The sequence below is a fragment of the Chrysemys picta genome, chromosome 21 (assembly GCF_011386835.1).
Source record: "Chrysemys picta bellii isolate R12L10 chromosome 21, ASM1138683v2, whole genome shotgun sequence".
In the NCBI taxonomy this organism is placed as follows: domain Eukaryota; kingdom Metazoa; phylum Chordata; order Testudines; family Emydidae; genus Chrysemys; species Chrysemys picta.
Window position 1 is genome coordinate 7,365,763 of NC_088811.1, and position 16,455 is coordinate 7,382,217.

General features: G+C 49.0%; 1 protein-coding gene across 1 annotated transcript; it reads left to right on the forward strand.

Annotated features, from left to right (window-relative positions):
* The first annotated feature begins 8,716 nt into the window (after positions 1–8,716).
* On the forward strand, positions 8,717–14,266 carry ANKRD65 (ankyrin repeat domain 65). Its single transcript, XM_042852856.2, is given in 6 exon segments — positions 8,717–9,475; positions 9,571–9,803; positions 10,519–10,750; positions 10,868–11,417; positions 13,059–13,193; positions 13,195–14,266. Coding segments are annotated over 5 exon segments (1,437 nt in total). The 5' UTR covers positions 8,717–9,475; positions 9,571–9,601; the 3' UTR covers positions 13,513–14,266.
* Positions 14,267–16,455: the final 2,189 nt, after the last annotated feature.

Consider the following 16,455-nt stretch of genomic DNA (forward strand, 5'->3'; position numbering starts at 1 on the left):
CCTTTGTGCCAACGAGGCAGCCACAGAGCAGGCGTCGCTAGGCGTGGACATCTGGGTGGGCCCCGACGTTGGGGTGGACAGGCAATGACAGATGGTGCCAGATCTGTGTCTCCCCCGACGCCACGCCCTCTCCCGAGCCCTGCTGCCCCCAGATACAGGGCTTCACCTGCCGAGCTGGGCACGTGCATGCCTCACCTCGGGCAATCGCCGCCAGCAGCTCCTTCTCCGCCGGGCGCAGCTCCTCTCTCCTGGGGGAGCCATGGTGCCTCCTCCTCGCCCCGTGCACGGGGGCCGGACGCGGTGCTGCACATTGCTGGACCCGGCGCAGCATCCCCACGTGCCCGCTACCCCCCTCCCCTCAGAGCAGCTGTGGGTGAGGGTCCAACCATTCCCCCTCCAGCAAGGGGGGGGGGGGAGACGCGGCGGCCACCCCTCACTGCGCACGGGGTTGATTTCCTAGCACCAACGACCCACGCTGCATTCTGCGTGGGGGAGGGCCCAGGCCCCGCCCTCCCCACGTGGGGTGGCGACTCCTGACGCAGAGGCCCCCAACAGCTGGTGCTCAGCCTGCACCACCTCCACTGGCACCCTGGGCAAAAGAGACCTGAGGATAGAGCGGAGGCAGTGGGTGGGTGCAGACCGGAGGGTGAAGCATGGTTGGGATGGGCTCAGGGACCAGCTATTCTGTTCCCCTGCGAAGTCCCAGAAGGGTCTTTGAAACAGTGACGCACTTTAGGGAAGTCCTCAGGGATGCCCTAGTGGATGGCACAGGCCCCACATCCCCTGAACAGGGATGGCTCCCGCTGTCTTTGCACCGGCACAGGGATTATCTGCCCCCAAATTCCTCCTTAAACCTCGAGTGATCGGCCCTCTGGTGGGGACATGGTGCAAGGTGGAATAATGACCAACGGGTGAGCCGAGTCGGCGAGCTTCAAGAGTTCAATGGCCTTGTGAAAGGCTCAAGGGCAGGTGGCCCAGATACCAGGACCAGTGCAACCAACCCTGCCCAACCTTAGCCTGAGGTCAGAGCCGCTAACTAGCCCCAACCCTCGCTCTGGGCCAGCAACACCAACCAAATCTAACCCAAAGCCCAGAGAACCAATTGGCTCCAACCCTAACCCTAGCCTGGGGTTGCCGGCTGAAACCACCCCTAACCCTACCACAGGCCACCTACCAGCCTTACCCCTAGCCCCACTGAACCCACCCCATCGCCTTCCCCATACAGAAATAAGCGATCCTGTTATAAGCACTTTGATCCTAGGTTTCAGAGTAGCAGCCGTGTTAGTCTGTATCCGCAAAAAGAAAAGGAGTACTTGTGGCACCTTAGAGACTAATAAATTTGTTAGTCTCTAAGGTGCCACAAGTACTCCTGTTCTTTGTACTTTGATCCTAGTACAGCTGCCCCCGCGCTCCGGGGTTGCACCGCTTCTAAACCAATACAACTTAAATGGGGCCAAAACTGCGGGTAGACCAAAGTGACACAGGCCTGCTCCACTTACATTTCGCCCTTACGTAGCACTTTTCATCCAGCGATCCTTACCCCCATTGAGGAGATGTGGGAAAAGGAGACAGAGGACAGAGATGTGCATAAGGGCTCAGAGCCAGTTAATGGCAGACCCCCAGATCTCCCCCACCCCAGTGCTCTTGCCACTGGATCACACAGCCTGCTCTAAGATGACGATGATCGTTTAGCTACAAATCCTAACGAGATAAGGGCGGGCACAGTGTGCACTGGAAATAATAGTTCCACAAGTCACTGACAGAGAAGGTATCCCGTCTCCTGTCTTGAAACCGGAATATTAGGGGGATGGGAAGGAAGTGAAAAAGGGAGGAAGGCAACGAGGCTCTAAAGAGGAGGAGAAAGGCTGTTGAAGCAAAGCAGCTGTTAGCTGGGTGCCTATTGGGGGGATCAGGCTTTTGCAAATGTCTGGTTGGTTTAAGCTGAAGACCAAGCCCCTTTCCTAGAAATTCTGACGAGCTGAACCAGCGAAAAGATGTTCAAGTTGGGAGGGGCAATTGTCGCCCTGAAGCTCCTGCGTGTGACCGCTGGTGGGCAGTGTCGAAACACAATTAGCGAGAGGAAAGAGCACATCCATGCAAAGTCACCTCCAAACGAAACTCACCCCCCTGGAAGGGGCCAGCGCGCTGTTTGAGTCCCACGAGACGTCTAGGCAGCACAGCTGAGTGGCGCACAAGGAGGGTGCGAGCCCACTCGCCACTGAGCTGGTTAATAGTGCCACGCATCATCAAGACACATCCTTTCCAGGATCAGTAGCTTTGGGAAGAGAAAACAGATGAGGACGGTGAGATTAAAAGCTGGATCCTTGCATGCAAACAATTAGCAACGACGCACCATTGAGGATCTACCCATCCAAGAAAGAGACCAGTCTCAAAGCACATCCATCATCATCGCTCATCAGAGATAGCCCATTCCATGGATTCATTTCTTCTCCTGCCTGGGCCGTGGCAGACCCATCTGGCCTCTTTGCTCGAGTGCTCCAGGAAGCTAACTCTGGAAAACAGCTGTCAGCTTCAAACCCAGTTCCCTTCATTACCACCAGCTTTCTGCAGAGGAAAATCAAACATGCCTGAGATTCTCATACACAGCAGAGTGAAGCAAAGGAGAGACAAATGAGAGCTGAGTTATCCTAGAGGTCGGAGCATGGGGCTGTGAGCCAGGCTTTCTCTGACACCAGCTCTGATGCTTGCAGGGCCGTAGGCAAGCTACTATTCTTTATACTGTGGTAGGGGCTCGGGACTCCAGTCAGGGCCCCACTGTGCTAGGTGCAGCACGGACTCACAGTAAAAAGACAGCTAATCCCTGCCCCGAGAAGTGCCTTGCGGAGGCGACATGCTAGAAGAGAGCTCAGCATGTTCAGTAGGGTGATTTAAAGAGCTTCTTGTATCCAGCTGGAACCCAGAGCGCTCTATAAATGGGAATTTCCTCACCCACCCCAGCCAAGCAGCCAGAGCTGGGCTGTGGTGCACAGCAACTTCTGAGGAGGTATTAGTGGACATTTATGCCAAGCTGCCCTATAGGGGCGGCAGTGTTGGCCTCTCTCCCTTTGATTCTGGGAAAAGATCACCACGGATCCATCTGAATCAAGCTACTCCAGGCTGCCAACAACTAGCTGTTTGGTTTGTCTTTCGAATGAACCCAGCTTCACAGGGTTATCAAAATACTTCCCGCCCAGGGCCATGCCCCTGATTCCCCTTACCAATGCTTTATCGCCCTCCCACACACTCCCTGCACAATCCAAACATGGGGGAAGGGGCATTCTGCTCCTCCTTAGACCACGTCTAATCAGGGCCCTGGCTTTGCCCCACTGGCTTTGCAAACATACAGGGTGGAAATATATTTCTGGTTGCCAGGCTACTCACTTGAAAACAGAACTAAACCTCCTCTTCCCTGCCCCTCTCCGTCACACACTCCGGGCCTGATCATGCCCACTGTTGTCAATGCAGAAGGTTTACAAAACACTGGGCCGCTCCTCCCACTCCGGTGTAAATCAGGAGCAGCTCCCCTGAAGTCCATGGAGTTCCAGTGAGATAAGCAAAAGGGGAATTGGGGCCTGTGTGTGCCTTCTGTTCCATTCCCTGGCTCCTTCCTTGTTCCTCCTGTGGATGAACTGGAGTAAACTTGTCGACAGCTCATCAGTGCAACTTGAAGCATTTGCTTGTCTCCCCCGGCCTCACTGGAGCGGCTCATTCACCTGGCCCTTCAGTACTTCCCTATGCTATTCCCATGCATGCTACCTGTCGTCACTCCAAGCGCCTCGCCTTGTCTCCAGCCCTGATGAAATACACCAGTGACACTGGGTGAAAGTTCAGCCCAGTTCCTTCCATCAATAAATACATTTCAAGAATAATAAAGGGAAATAAATATTCATGGAGATGCAGAGTCCATCCATCAGGACGGCGGCTGCAGCAGGCCGTTGCAATGAGATTAACGTGTGTAGGTTTCAGTTCCTGCTTTTACCGTTCAAAAAGCTTTTGCTGTGTGACTGGAGTCCTCTTCGCCCGACAGAGAGGCACGCCGTGTCTGAATATCTTCAGAGCAAAGTGCCCAAGTCATCGCAAGCCAACAATCTGGTGGGAAGAATGGGCCTGAATTGAGCAAAGGGAGGTTCAGCACTAAATGCCAAGGGAAAGTTCACTAGGAGCAAGTGTGATATAAACCTCCAAGCTGCACGTCTGTTTCACCCCCCGAGGAGTGAAGTTTCAGGATAACGACACCAAGCCATGATGGTGATGACTGGGTGTTTGTACAGAGACGGGGCCCAACCCCCCTACACACTGATTGTGCAAAGCATGCACTGGGATCGCTTCCACCCAGTTCTGGAATGCAGCCACCTCTAGGGCACAACGCAGCAGCTGCTTGTCAGTGCAGGGCAACGCGACTCAACGGCTCAGGGCAGGAAATGAAGAGAGGGCAAATCAGGGTGGTGCCACTGGGATATGCTGACTATGGATTTAGCCCACTGGATTCAGCTGAAACTGCCCTGAACTTCAAGCAGGCAGAACATAATTATCCTATTGGGATATGCCAGAGCACAAGAGCTAGTTCCCACTCTCTGGGGCAAAACGACTGGATCCTTGGTCACCAGGAGCAGTCAGGACCTTGGCTTTATGTCTCAACTGAAAGGTAAATGGCCTAATAGGGCTTTGCCACCACTGATAGCCAAGGATTCAGTCCTGCAGTTCTTTCTCCGTTCTTACGCTCAGTCAAGCCAATGAGAGTTTCATCTGAGAGAGGACTGCAGGACTGGCCCCTACGGAAGCTCCCTGGGAAGATTCTGTCATGTTACGGGACCTGAGACTCCACGCCCCTTTCTGTTTTCATTCCCAGCGGTGCAAAGCGGGTGTACAATCCTGCCCCGGGTGCGAGTGGAGAAGTCTGGTTTCTTCCTGGCACTCCCTTTGCACAGGTGTCAGTGACAGCACAAAGGGGCCCACTGTGTCAGGCAAGGGAGGACGCATGATAGACTCTGCGTTGCCGCGAACGAAGAAGAAAGTGTACATTGGCTGAAATTCAGCAATTCGCATCCCTGTGCTGAGCCAACCGCAGTAATTCGCAGCATGTGGTGGAACGGAGAACAGGCATGCCCGCTGCTGGTATGCAAACATAAACCCAGACTTGGGCTCAATTTCCACCAGCACCATTATTGTTGATCACATGCCTCGCCCTACGGAGGTTGCTTGGTCAGGGCTGCTGGAATGTGATTTTCAAATGGCTTGGAAGTTTGGATTGAAGAGGCATCCAAACGACAGGACATTTCTCAGAACCATTAAAATAGCGTGGTTCTGCAAAGCTGGACCAGAAATCAGTGTTGACAGCTCTCACGATTTTATTGCCAATCTCATGATACTTGATATTTTTCTTCAAGTGCCAGCTCCTGGAGTCAAGTGATTTCATGAGAATCTCAGGTTTCATTTTAAAAATGTAAGTTTCTAGCCCTCGTGATGGAGAACAAAGCTTGAAAACGTGGCCCGAGTGCAACTTAAGGCTCAAGAACTAGAAAGCTAAGAAGAAGAACCCCCAAATCTCAGATTGTTAATTCAATCTCATGATTAATTGGGGACCTGACTCATGATTTTCAAATGCTTGTGGTTGGCAACACTGAAATACTAGGACAGCCTGTGCTGTGATACTTCTTGTCCCAGATGGAACCAGGAAGTACAAATGTGTGGGAGAAAACAAGGTGAACATAATGCCTCAGTTGGAGTTTTGGGCAATGTTCTCATTTTATTTCTCAGCCATTTTCCACCATTCATATCAGACAACTGGGTCAAACGGCAATGCCTTTAAAATCTCTACCAGCTAGGGCCCTGATCCTGTAAACTGTAGGAGCATGCCAGTCAACCTGGCTCTTTTTATTTTGGCTTCTACAACATTTGCAGTCCCAAAACAGCAGAGTTTAGGGCTTCCCCTTTTCCGCCTTTCTGATGGATTTAATTTTATCTGTCCCGGCAGCCCCTAAACTTGGTAAACTGTCGGGAGTAGGAAAAACAGGACAAAAAGGGAGTTTATTTTTCTTGTAGATTTCATCCAACTGCAGCGACTGCTTTGCTCCCAGATGGGCACCGTGGGCCAAATCCTCAGCCGGTGTAAAACAACATAGCTCCAGCGGCGTCTGGTTTACACCAGCTCCAAATCTGTCCTTTGGGATCCAATGAACCCTCCAACTACATTTTATATATTAAAAACATAGCATTAAAAACCAGCCCACATTAAAACCCTTCTGAGTAACATTGATTTTGTTTCAAAGGTAGACACATTATTGAACTATGTTCCCAGCTAACTATCGGTTAGCATTTCAAATAAGTCCTGGTGAATTGCATTTGTGTTTCCTAAAGGTTTCAGGTTTCCTAGCTGACAAGGGAATCATTGATGTAGATAAACCGACCCAGAATAAATTAATGGAAACACATTCGAAGATTGACAGATTCTATCTAACTTATTAGCATTCTTAGGATATTTAATGTAGATAAGCGGCTTTGACCTTGGCCAATGTAGTATAATACTAATATGTAATTCCACCACCAATAGATAAATAATTAAATAAACAGACCCAGTGCACCTGCATCGAGTGACTGCAAATAGCAAAGAACAGAGAGGCTGAACCTTTCTTGCTTGATGGATTGTGACTGGAAGGTTTATTTCACAACAGTCAGCTGACATTCATGCTCTTAATGCTCTTTTTATTATGATGATAACTAGAAGGATGCTGTCAAGAGAAATGTCATCTGCTTTAAGATTGCAGTCCTTGCCTGTTACTAAGAATACCTGCAGTTATAAAAATGGATTTTTAAAAATCTCATGGACGTTTCACTATTTATGCTGGTTGTTCACTTTTTTCATCTCATTCACCTTGGGGGATTAGGGTCAGATTTTGCACATGATGAACTTGAGAGGCCACGAACTCCAGTGCAGGTGCATAAACCCCTGTACTGAAGTATGTGCACATTTGAAATACCTGAGTCTGAAGACTGACTGGTCAGTTTCACTTTTGTTGCTAGTCAGTCTGGGGCAAGGCCCAGAGTCTTTCTCTGTGTTTGTATGGCCCCTAGCCCAGGGGAGCCTGGAGCCTGCATGGACCCTGGGTTCTGTTAAACAATATTAATAATGAGGGTGGTTGTGTTTGGTTTCCTAAAAATGCAAGAGGACATTTAGGGTCAGATTCTCTGCTGCCAGGAAGAGGTTGCCAGTATGAGAACACGGTACAACTGTGATTAGTATTTAATAATGGACATAACACTTTTTTACAAGCATCACAGTATTGAACGGAGTGTAATACCCAATCCAGTATGTCCCAGCAAATCAGTGAAATTGGATCCCATAAATTAAGCCTGCTTACCAGCCACACCTCTAATATTGGGCACCCGCATGCGCTGGCCTAGTTTATTGGGAGCTCTTCTCTTTCAAATGCATAGCACAGCCTTCTCTGGCTCTAGAAAGTATGTTGGCTCAAACTGTGATCTCAGTTACATTGCATAAATCCAGAGCAACTTCAGTGTATCCAGTGGGAGTGATTCCAGATTCCCCTCAATGTAAATGAGAATTTAGCCCATAGGGAGCTGGGAGGAGATTGTCGTTTTCAAATTGAATTCTGCTTGGAAAACAATATGGGTTCAAATGAATCATCTAGAAATCAAAATAGCTTTGCAAACCTCAAAAAACAGGATGAGAGGTTCACAGCACCTCCAGTTCCTCAGCTTTCCCCAGCCCTGGTAAGACCCTCTTAGCAAGTGGGAGAGAAGTCTTGCTAAGTACTACATGTGGAAGAGTCTCCTGCCAGGAGATATTAGATGCTGTAGTTGGTGCAGTAAACATGAACTTCTCTCACCGACCCCAGAGCCACCCAGAGCACTACTGGTGGGAGAACAATTTCTCAAATGTCTTTATAGCGACAGCACCACCTTGTGGGTTCTTACAGCTCCTGCCTTTGGTTTTGGTTTATTCACAGCCTTCTCTCCCTGCCAAGGAGACATTCTGGAGGATGTGACCCACCTTCTCAAACTCCCCCAACCACTGAAAACATGGGGATGGCTTATCATGGGGGGAGGGATCACTCAATGGTTTGAGCATTGGCCTGCTAAACCCAGGGTTGTGAGTTCAATCCTTGAGGGGCCACTTAGGGATCTGGGGCAAAAATCTGTCTGGGGATGGGTCCTGCTTTGAGCAGCGGGTTGGACTAGATGACCTCCTGAGGTCCCTTCCAACCCTGATATTCTATGATTCCATGGACACACAGGCCCCTTTACACAACTCTGACAGAGTCAACTACATGCACACCCACTAGAAGGTCCCTTTACACAACCGGAACTGTGGAAGGGGCCTTACTGCAAATAATAGGAAGGAAGGCTGGACTCAGAGGACAAACACCATCTTTTATGTGCCTCCTACCATCTGGGGAGAATTAGCATGTGGTCATTTATTACACGAAGGTCTTTCTAGTGGGGGATGGACCTCAAAAGCTTTGTTTGTACCATCACCCCAAATAAATGGATGCTCATCAGAACCTCTTGGCTTCCTCTCTGCTGACCTGGCTCCCCCCGCAGTTACCCGGATACAGGATTCTTCTTCCTGTGCTCAAGGCAAACGTTTGTAGTAGAATTGCTGTGAGCTGCTAAACAATCGCCATGTTCCACCCCAGCCCTGGCTTATTTCGGTGGTGGGCAAAGTGATGAATGAAAACAGGGCCTGATTTTCCGAGGTGCTGGGTACCCACAATTCCAGGTGGGAGATGCAGGTGTACCTGAAAATCAGGCCCATAGTTTGTAGGATATTTTTTCCAGGATCCTTCAGCATGAACAGCACCTGAAGGGCAAGATATTCTTTCATTCTTCTTATGCCCCATAGACGCAAGAGTTAATGCTTCAGGAGAGCACTTCATGGAGCTAAGCACTCGCCACCTGACCCTGCCTGGAAGATCAAAGGCTTTGCCAATGCCTAGTAAAAGCAGGTTATCATGTAACACAAGGCGCCTCAGAGAGGGGGAACATGTTGGTGCTTGTCAGAAGGTCTGTAGTTTATTAAGAGTAGCACCGAATTTACTTTGTTTCACTGTGCTGGGTAGACGTGAAGCTCTAGTGAATGTCACTCCAGTCACAACAGCCACAATCACTTTCCAAAGCTCTGAGCAGCTGACCCCCAAACTAGCAGATGGACTGGATCTGTCGTTGTCTTTGCCTGGAGAGCGTCTTACTACGAGGGAGTGGTGCTGTGTGACTCTGCTGACCTGGTGTCTCATTGTCTAGTGGAATGTTGGCAGCAGTGCTGAAAGAAGTTACACGTGTGCAGGGAAACAGACATTATCCTATTAACCATTAGCAACCAGGTCCTCCTCCCAAATCCATTTAGTCACCGAGTAAACAGCACAGACGGAGCACAGTACTAAATACAGAAAGCCACGAGGACAGTGCGCTCTTCAGAGCCTACAGGCTTCCCTTCCATTAAGGGGACAGTCTCAAGGTCAGAGGGACTGACGCGTTTCACTTGCATTGATTTTTATCTCCTACTGGTCTGTGTGATACCTTATACGCAGGGGCTTTATTTCCCCCCAACAGCTTCACTACTTGGTCGAATTTTTCTTTTTGAATGAATGCCAGTGGGCCGGCCCTGAGGAACAACCCAGCGATAACCAAAGCTTGCAAAGGCTACCACTACGGAAACGACCCTGCGATAACAAACCAGCGTGTGAAGCCTCACACTGACCAACAGCACTACCCTAACAAGTTGTGCGTACAGCCGCACCCGCCAGAGCCACCCTACGCACGTGACTGTGGCAGGAAAATGATTGGTAAGGAAAATGACTGTCCTTTCCATCTAAAAAGGGGTTGGCTCTGAGAGACAAGAACTAGCTTTATTTGTTTATTTTTTATGAGGGAAAATATCGCCGCGGTGTCTGTGCGGTTTTGAGGAGGTGGGTGTTGTGAAACTCCAGAAATTCTCCCTGTACGTCTCTTGAATCCCTGTATGGAAGAGCCCCCGCTGCAAAAGCAGAGCACTGAGTACAGGTTCATGAAACATTAACCCTTTGCACTGGGACCGTGGAAACCGACAGCAGTGGCCACTGTGAATCTCAGAGCCCAGGTCGACTGACTGGAGCTCGCGGGGCTCAGGCTACAGGGCTAAAAATAGCCTTGTCAATGCTCTCGCTCGGGCTGGATCGGAAACCTTGTGAGGGGCGAAAGGTCTCAGAGCCCAGGCTCCAGCCCGAGTCAGAACATCTACATGGCTATTTTTAGCCATGTAGCCCAAGTCCGTTGACCCACGCTCTGAGACTCACTGCTGTGGGTTTTTTTGCAGTGTAGACATACCCATGGAGAGCAACAAAAGCCAACGGAGAGCAATGGCTTTTGGTTACTATTAGATTGAAACCTGTGATGTAGAGGCTCCGCAGCCTAGTTTTAATTCCCTAATTCCCAGAGTCCCCTCTGCAGTGATGGGGGGGGTGTAGTTAATGGAACTAATATTCAGCCGATTATTTGTTGCTTGTTGAAAAAACAAATGAGGAATGAGAGCAGAGGCCGAGTTCCTGAGGAGGTGGATGGAGCTGAGTGAGGAGATGACCCTGGAAGGAGAGTCGATGGGGAACAGCTCTGAATCTGGCATTCAGCTCATGGAGAATAACTCAGCATCTGCCCCTGGGCACCCGGGCTGGAGAGAGCTTCACCTGGCAGCTTGGGACGGCAACGCCCACCTGATGAAGCAGCTACTGAGGCAGGGGGCAGTGATAGAGAGCAGGTGAGCCCCCTCGAGCCAGCTACTCCCACTCTACCCCAGCTCTGTCTCACTCATTCGCTCTCTGTCCGTCTCGCGCTGAAATAAACACCCTGAGGTTTCATTTTTGTGCCCACACAGGGATGAGAATGGATGGACGCCCTTACACAGTGCCACGCTGAAGGGGTCCATCATGCTGGTGAAGTTCCTGGTGCAGCGCGGAGCCGTGGTCCATGCCACAGACAGAGCACACTACACCCCGCTGCACCATGCCTCTTGGAGTGGCCATACCCAAGTGGCTGAGTTTCTCCTGGCTCGGGGATCCCCAGCATCAGCCATGACGAAAGGGGGCCTCACCCCACTTCACTGTGCAGCAGCCAGCGGTCACACCCTCATCGTGCAGTTGCTCCTACGGCAAGGCACAGATCCTGCCAGCGGGGACAACAACCGGTGGACGGCACTGCACTGGGCAACTGTGAACAGCCAGCTGCATATTATGGACTTGCTGATTTGCCAGGGTCTCTCCCCAGACCTGGGCAGTAACGGAGGCATCACAGCACTGCACATCGCGGCAGAGACGGGAAGAAGTGATGCTGTAAGGTTCTTGCTAGCCAAGGGTGCCAACATCAATGCTCAGGATGGGCTGGGGAGAACAGCACTTGCCATTGCATCCAATAATGGCAATCAAGAGGTAGGCCCCTAATATCCATTCTTCTTAAGGCACTGAATTCTGCAATATGCTCATGGCAATGGTTCATTATCAGTTGATTAGGGTCAGCAAGGTGGGAGAGATGACCACTGAAGTCTATCAATAATAATATGAATATTTAGCTCTTACATAGCACTTTTCATCCATAGATCTCAAAACACTTTACGAAGAGGTCTGTATCATTATCCCCATTTTACAGATGGGGAAACTGAGGCACGGCGGGGGGACGTGACCTGCCCAAGGTCTCCCCACAGGTCAGTGGCAGAGCTGGGAATAGAAGACAGGTCTCCTGAGTCCCAGTCCAGTGCTCACTTGGGACAATCCGAGATGACCAAAGATGCTGACTCAGACCCAGCCGTTTGGCTGTGAATGTTATGTCTGGGTTATCCACACTGACCGCTTTCTCTCTTGATTGTCCTCTGGGGTTCCAAAGTTCCACAAAGTGGAAAGATATGCCTGAATAGATGCAGCTAGCTCCATTCACTGGTGGCTCGTATTGAACTATATGACCTCTGACACAATAGCACAATGGGCTTGGCTTCTCTATGCATGTTTAGGGAAAAGATACATCACCAAAACGTAAAGGACTCTACTTTCTAACAGCACCTTGGCTGACGACAGAGCATATTCTGGTGATGGCATTCGATAGCTTGGGTGCCATTGGTAGTTTGTACAGGTGCACTACCTGTACAGTTGCCTTTTCTAAGGAGGGACAGTAAACCAGCTGGAAATCCCCCCTGCCCTCCCCGACCCCCAGCTCTCAGAACACAGGGGAGAATTCAATGAGTGACTTTAAAATAGGAGAATGAAACGGAAGAATTAAAAGGCAAATGCAAAGATAAAACGCAAATGAAACTTGTAAACGAAAACGGAATGGCACGGCACGCTCTAGGAATTATTTTGGGGGAGTTCTGTGGCCTGTGTTACACAGGAGATCAGACTAGATGATCTCAATGGTTCCTTCTGGCCATGGGATCTATAAATCTATGAAATTTATATTCACCAAGAAAAATAAATCTACTAGACTATGCCTCGCTGAGAATACGTCAAAAAGAAGAGGAAGCTGCATTTACTGCTAAAAACACTGATTCACTAAAACTGAAATCCTGGCCCTACTAGGGTGACCAGACAGCAAATGTGAAAAATCGGGACAGGAGGTGGGGGGTAATAGGAACCTATATAAGAAAAAGACCCCAAAATCAGGACTGTCCCTATAAAATCAGGACATCTGGTCACCTTAGGCCCTACTGAAGCCCTCAGAAGGAGTTTCCAGTTTCTTGTCCCATGCCAAGACTTGAAGAGCAAAAAGTAATGCTCATTTTAAGGCCCTGATCCTGCAGTGAGCTCTATATTGGCACAAGGGTCTCTGAGACGGCAAACGGCCACTGAAATTGCTGTAGGTTGCGCAGTGTGGGCCCGGTCCTACAAGATGCCAACCCACTCCTAAGAGGTGCTGAGTGCCCTCAACTCCTGTTGACTTGGAAATGAAAATAGCTGATCGTAAGAGGTGCTCACGGTTTTGCAGGTTTGGGCTCAATATTCCAACGGATTGCAAGAAGGTGGAACGTATGCCCATTCGTTTGCATGGGGCCACACAGCTGAACTCTCTTTTTCTTTTCCCAGATTACAGAACTGTTGCTGAAAAGCAAAGCTGATGTGAACATGAAGGACCACTACGGCTGCACGGCACTCCACAAGGCAGCAGCTGCGGGACACTTGGCCCTCGTCCACCTGCTGATTAAGACAGGAGCTGTTACCAAACATTAGGGACTGTCTGAATCTGACTCCGCTTCACAGAGCTGCCTGTCGTGGGCACAGCGAGGTAGCTAATTACCTTCTGGACCATGGAGCTGAGATCAATGCAGCTGGCTGGCTAAACAAAACCCCGCTGCACTTGGCTGTGGAAAAAAATCACTTCCTTTTAATGGAGCTGCTGCTGGGGAAGGGGGCAAGTCTGTCCCTCAGAACTCGCTGGCATGAAACGGCACAGGATCTAGCGTCAGACAGGGCCCTACCTGCGGGCACTCCGTCCACTTCCCAGGAGAAGATGACAAGCTGCAATCTGGACGTGAACTAGATCCCAGCTCGACTACAGTTAGCTGGACCTGAGAGACATGAGAACAGCTTTGTCCTTCAGTTTCCTCTGCTGCCATCTTGTGAAGAAGGATCAGACTTTCCCATCATGCCAGTATTAACCGATAAAGGGCCTGATTCTCATTTACCTTGTTCTTGCAGTGGAACAGAACCCTAAAGGGGGTATAAATATACTGTATATCCATTGTAAGGCCCCTTTATACTGCTAGAGTGGTGTCACAGGGCCTGAATATAAATGAGAATAAGGCTCTAATTTTTAAAAGGTTCTGTCTTTACCAATGTGCTGCTGTAATACGGATTTACTAGGGATGTGATTAAACCATCTTTGGGGATTCATTAGATACCAGATAATGTAGCCAGTGGATACTAAGATGAATCAGGGAGGTGGGGTGGGTGGTGCCCAAGGCGCAAGATGAGGCCCTGGAAAGGGTGGTCGGAGTAATGAAGCAGCAGAGGACACGGTAAGGGAGATTGGTAGAACATAGGCCAGGCAGCGAGACGAAGCAAGACCACACTTAAAATGGCCGCTGTCATCACATGGTGGTAGCCATTTGAAGTGCCTGAAATTCACTTACCATTTAGCTTGGGATGCAGAAGAAGGGCAAAATGGCCAGATCTGTGCTGTTTACAATCACCCTATCTCTAGAATACACCTTTGTACATTAGAATAATCCTATGCTGATGTCATCTTCTATTCAGCCAGTGGCCATGTAATAAACCTGTATGCATAAAAGAAACACTGAATCAACTGAGAAATTACCAGCTCTTGTAGCATAGGAAGCACTGAATCAGCAAAGCTGTCATCTAGGCAATAACTGCACCTGCTGCCTCCATATAGGGCAGGATTCCAAATGAATGCAGGATGTAATTTGTTTCCAAGTGGAAAAATAGCTCCAATGCTCCCAAGTAGTCACTTCCATGCCTGCAGCCAAAATCAAACATGTACATTTTGAAGGCGGGTTGAAGACATGTAATAAAAATACGTCAACAGAAGTTAGATGAAAATAAGAATTAGGTCTTGGTTAAAGCTGGATGGATAATATTTGTCAAGTAATGGAACTATTCACTATTCCATGTTTTGCATTACTCAACTTTACAGCTGGTTGAGTGCAATATTTGATGAATAATACATGATCCGGACAATATTTTACTTGATAAATCGTATTATCCAGTATTTGAACAGCTCTCTTTTCAGTCTATAACCCCCACTGTGGACATTAACTCATGTTACAATAATGATTTTGCACTTCTATGGCTCCTTCTAACCAATGGTCTCAAAGCACTTTGTTATTTTTTACTATTATTCATTTACGTAGCTCTTTCCAAGCACAGACTAAGACGTATTCCCTAGCCATTAGCTTGTACACCTCTACTCCGATATAATGCGACCGGATATAACACGAATTTGGATAGAATGCGGTAAAGCAGTGCTCCAGGGGGGCGGGGCTGTGCACTCCGGCGGATCAAAGCAAGTTCGATATAACGCAGTTTCACCTATAACGCGGTAAGATTTTTTGGCTCCCAAGGACAGCATTATATCGAGGTAGAGCTGTGTATAGTCTTAGGCTTTGTCCCTTTAGCTGGATTCACACGGGCAGATCCCTGCACTCACACAGGACCCCCCAAAAGTCAGTGGGGTTCTCCACTGGTGCGGGGGTCCCATGCACAAAGCAGTTAGTAGGGCCTAGCATAGACATGTCAAAGCTTGGGCCAACAGTTCAGATGAGGAGAGACTGCTGGCAATGTGAACGCCTTTAGAAGGTGTAAACTAGCAGTGTGCAGCAATCACAACAAAATTCTGTTGGGTCACCTACGTCCTTCCTACAGGCTCTTCTAGCGTAATCATCTCAGCAAAGTGAGCTTGGTCTTACATTGCCAGAAACCAAAGAGAGGCATGTCCCCCAGTCTGGGTGACTACATTCAGCACTGTAGGTGACTGGGGGATGCGACAAGGTAGCTTCCCAAGCATGGAGTAGGGATCCCTGCCTTCCTTCTATGTAACATGCCGGATTTACAGAATCCAATACTGCCTCATTATCTTCCCATCTGCAGGGAGAGAGGGACGCTAAACTGGAGATAACCCCTGCTGGCCAATGATCAGATAGGAAGTCTATACGATCATGAAAGGTTTCAGCTATGAAAAATTTGCACCTCCCAGGCTGATTTTTCATTCATTTGCTTGTACCTATTCGCCACTGTGACACTTTCTCCCTGTGCCCAGATTCATAAGCCAATATTTTACTCATCTGCCTCAGCAAGGGAGAGTTTTGCTGGAGCGGAAACTGTGTGTTAGGGCCCAGCCACACCGGTCTGTCTGCCTCACCAGCAAACTCCTCGAGAGTCTGCCAGTCTTCACCTTGCCTTGCAAGTAACATTCAGTCAGCCCCAGTCCCCGAACCCCTTGGACCATTCCTCTGCAGCATCCACCTCTTGTCACCAGATGACCACAGAAATACCAAGTCCACCATCTCGAAAGAGACAGAATACACCCTAGCCTGTTGGCACATCCGAGACTGCACACCACACTTTAATATAACAGCACTGAGTGACTTTATGGTAAAATTAATAAAATTAGTTTATTAACTAAGTGATACTGAGCGGAGATAATAGAAACAGGAAGTGGTTACAAATAAACAAAAGAAAACACACTTTCTAGTGTCTAAAACTTAACAGTCTCAGGCAATTTCTCACCTACAGTCAGTTCTCAGCATCCTCAACCCACATGGTTGAGGAACCAGCTTTCACAGATTCCAAAAGTGCTGGCCCCTTTTGTGCCTTAAGTAATGGATAACCTAGGAGTCCCTTTGATTCCCTTTTACAGTCAGAAAACCTTTGAAATGTATTCTTTGAAAAATAAACGCAGACAAAGTTCTTCTCCCCTGCTCATAGGTGCCAACTCCGTGGGTGATCTGGGGCTGGAGTACCC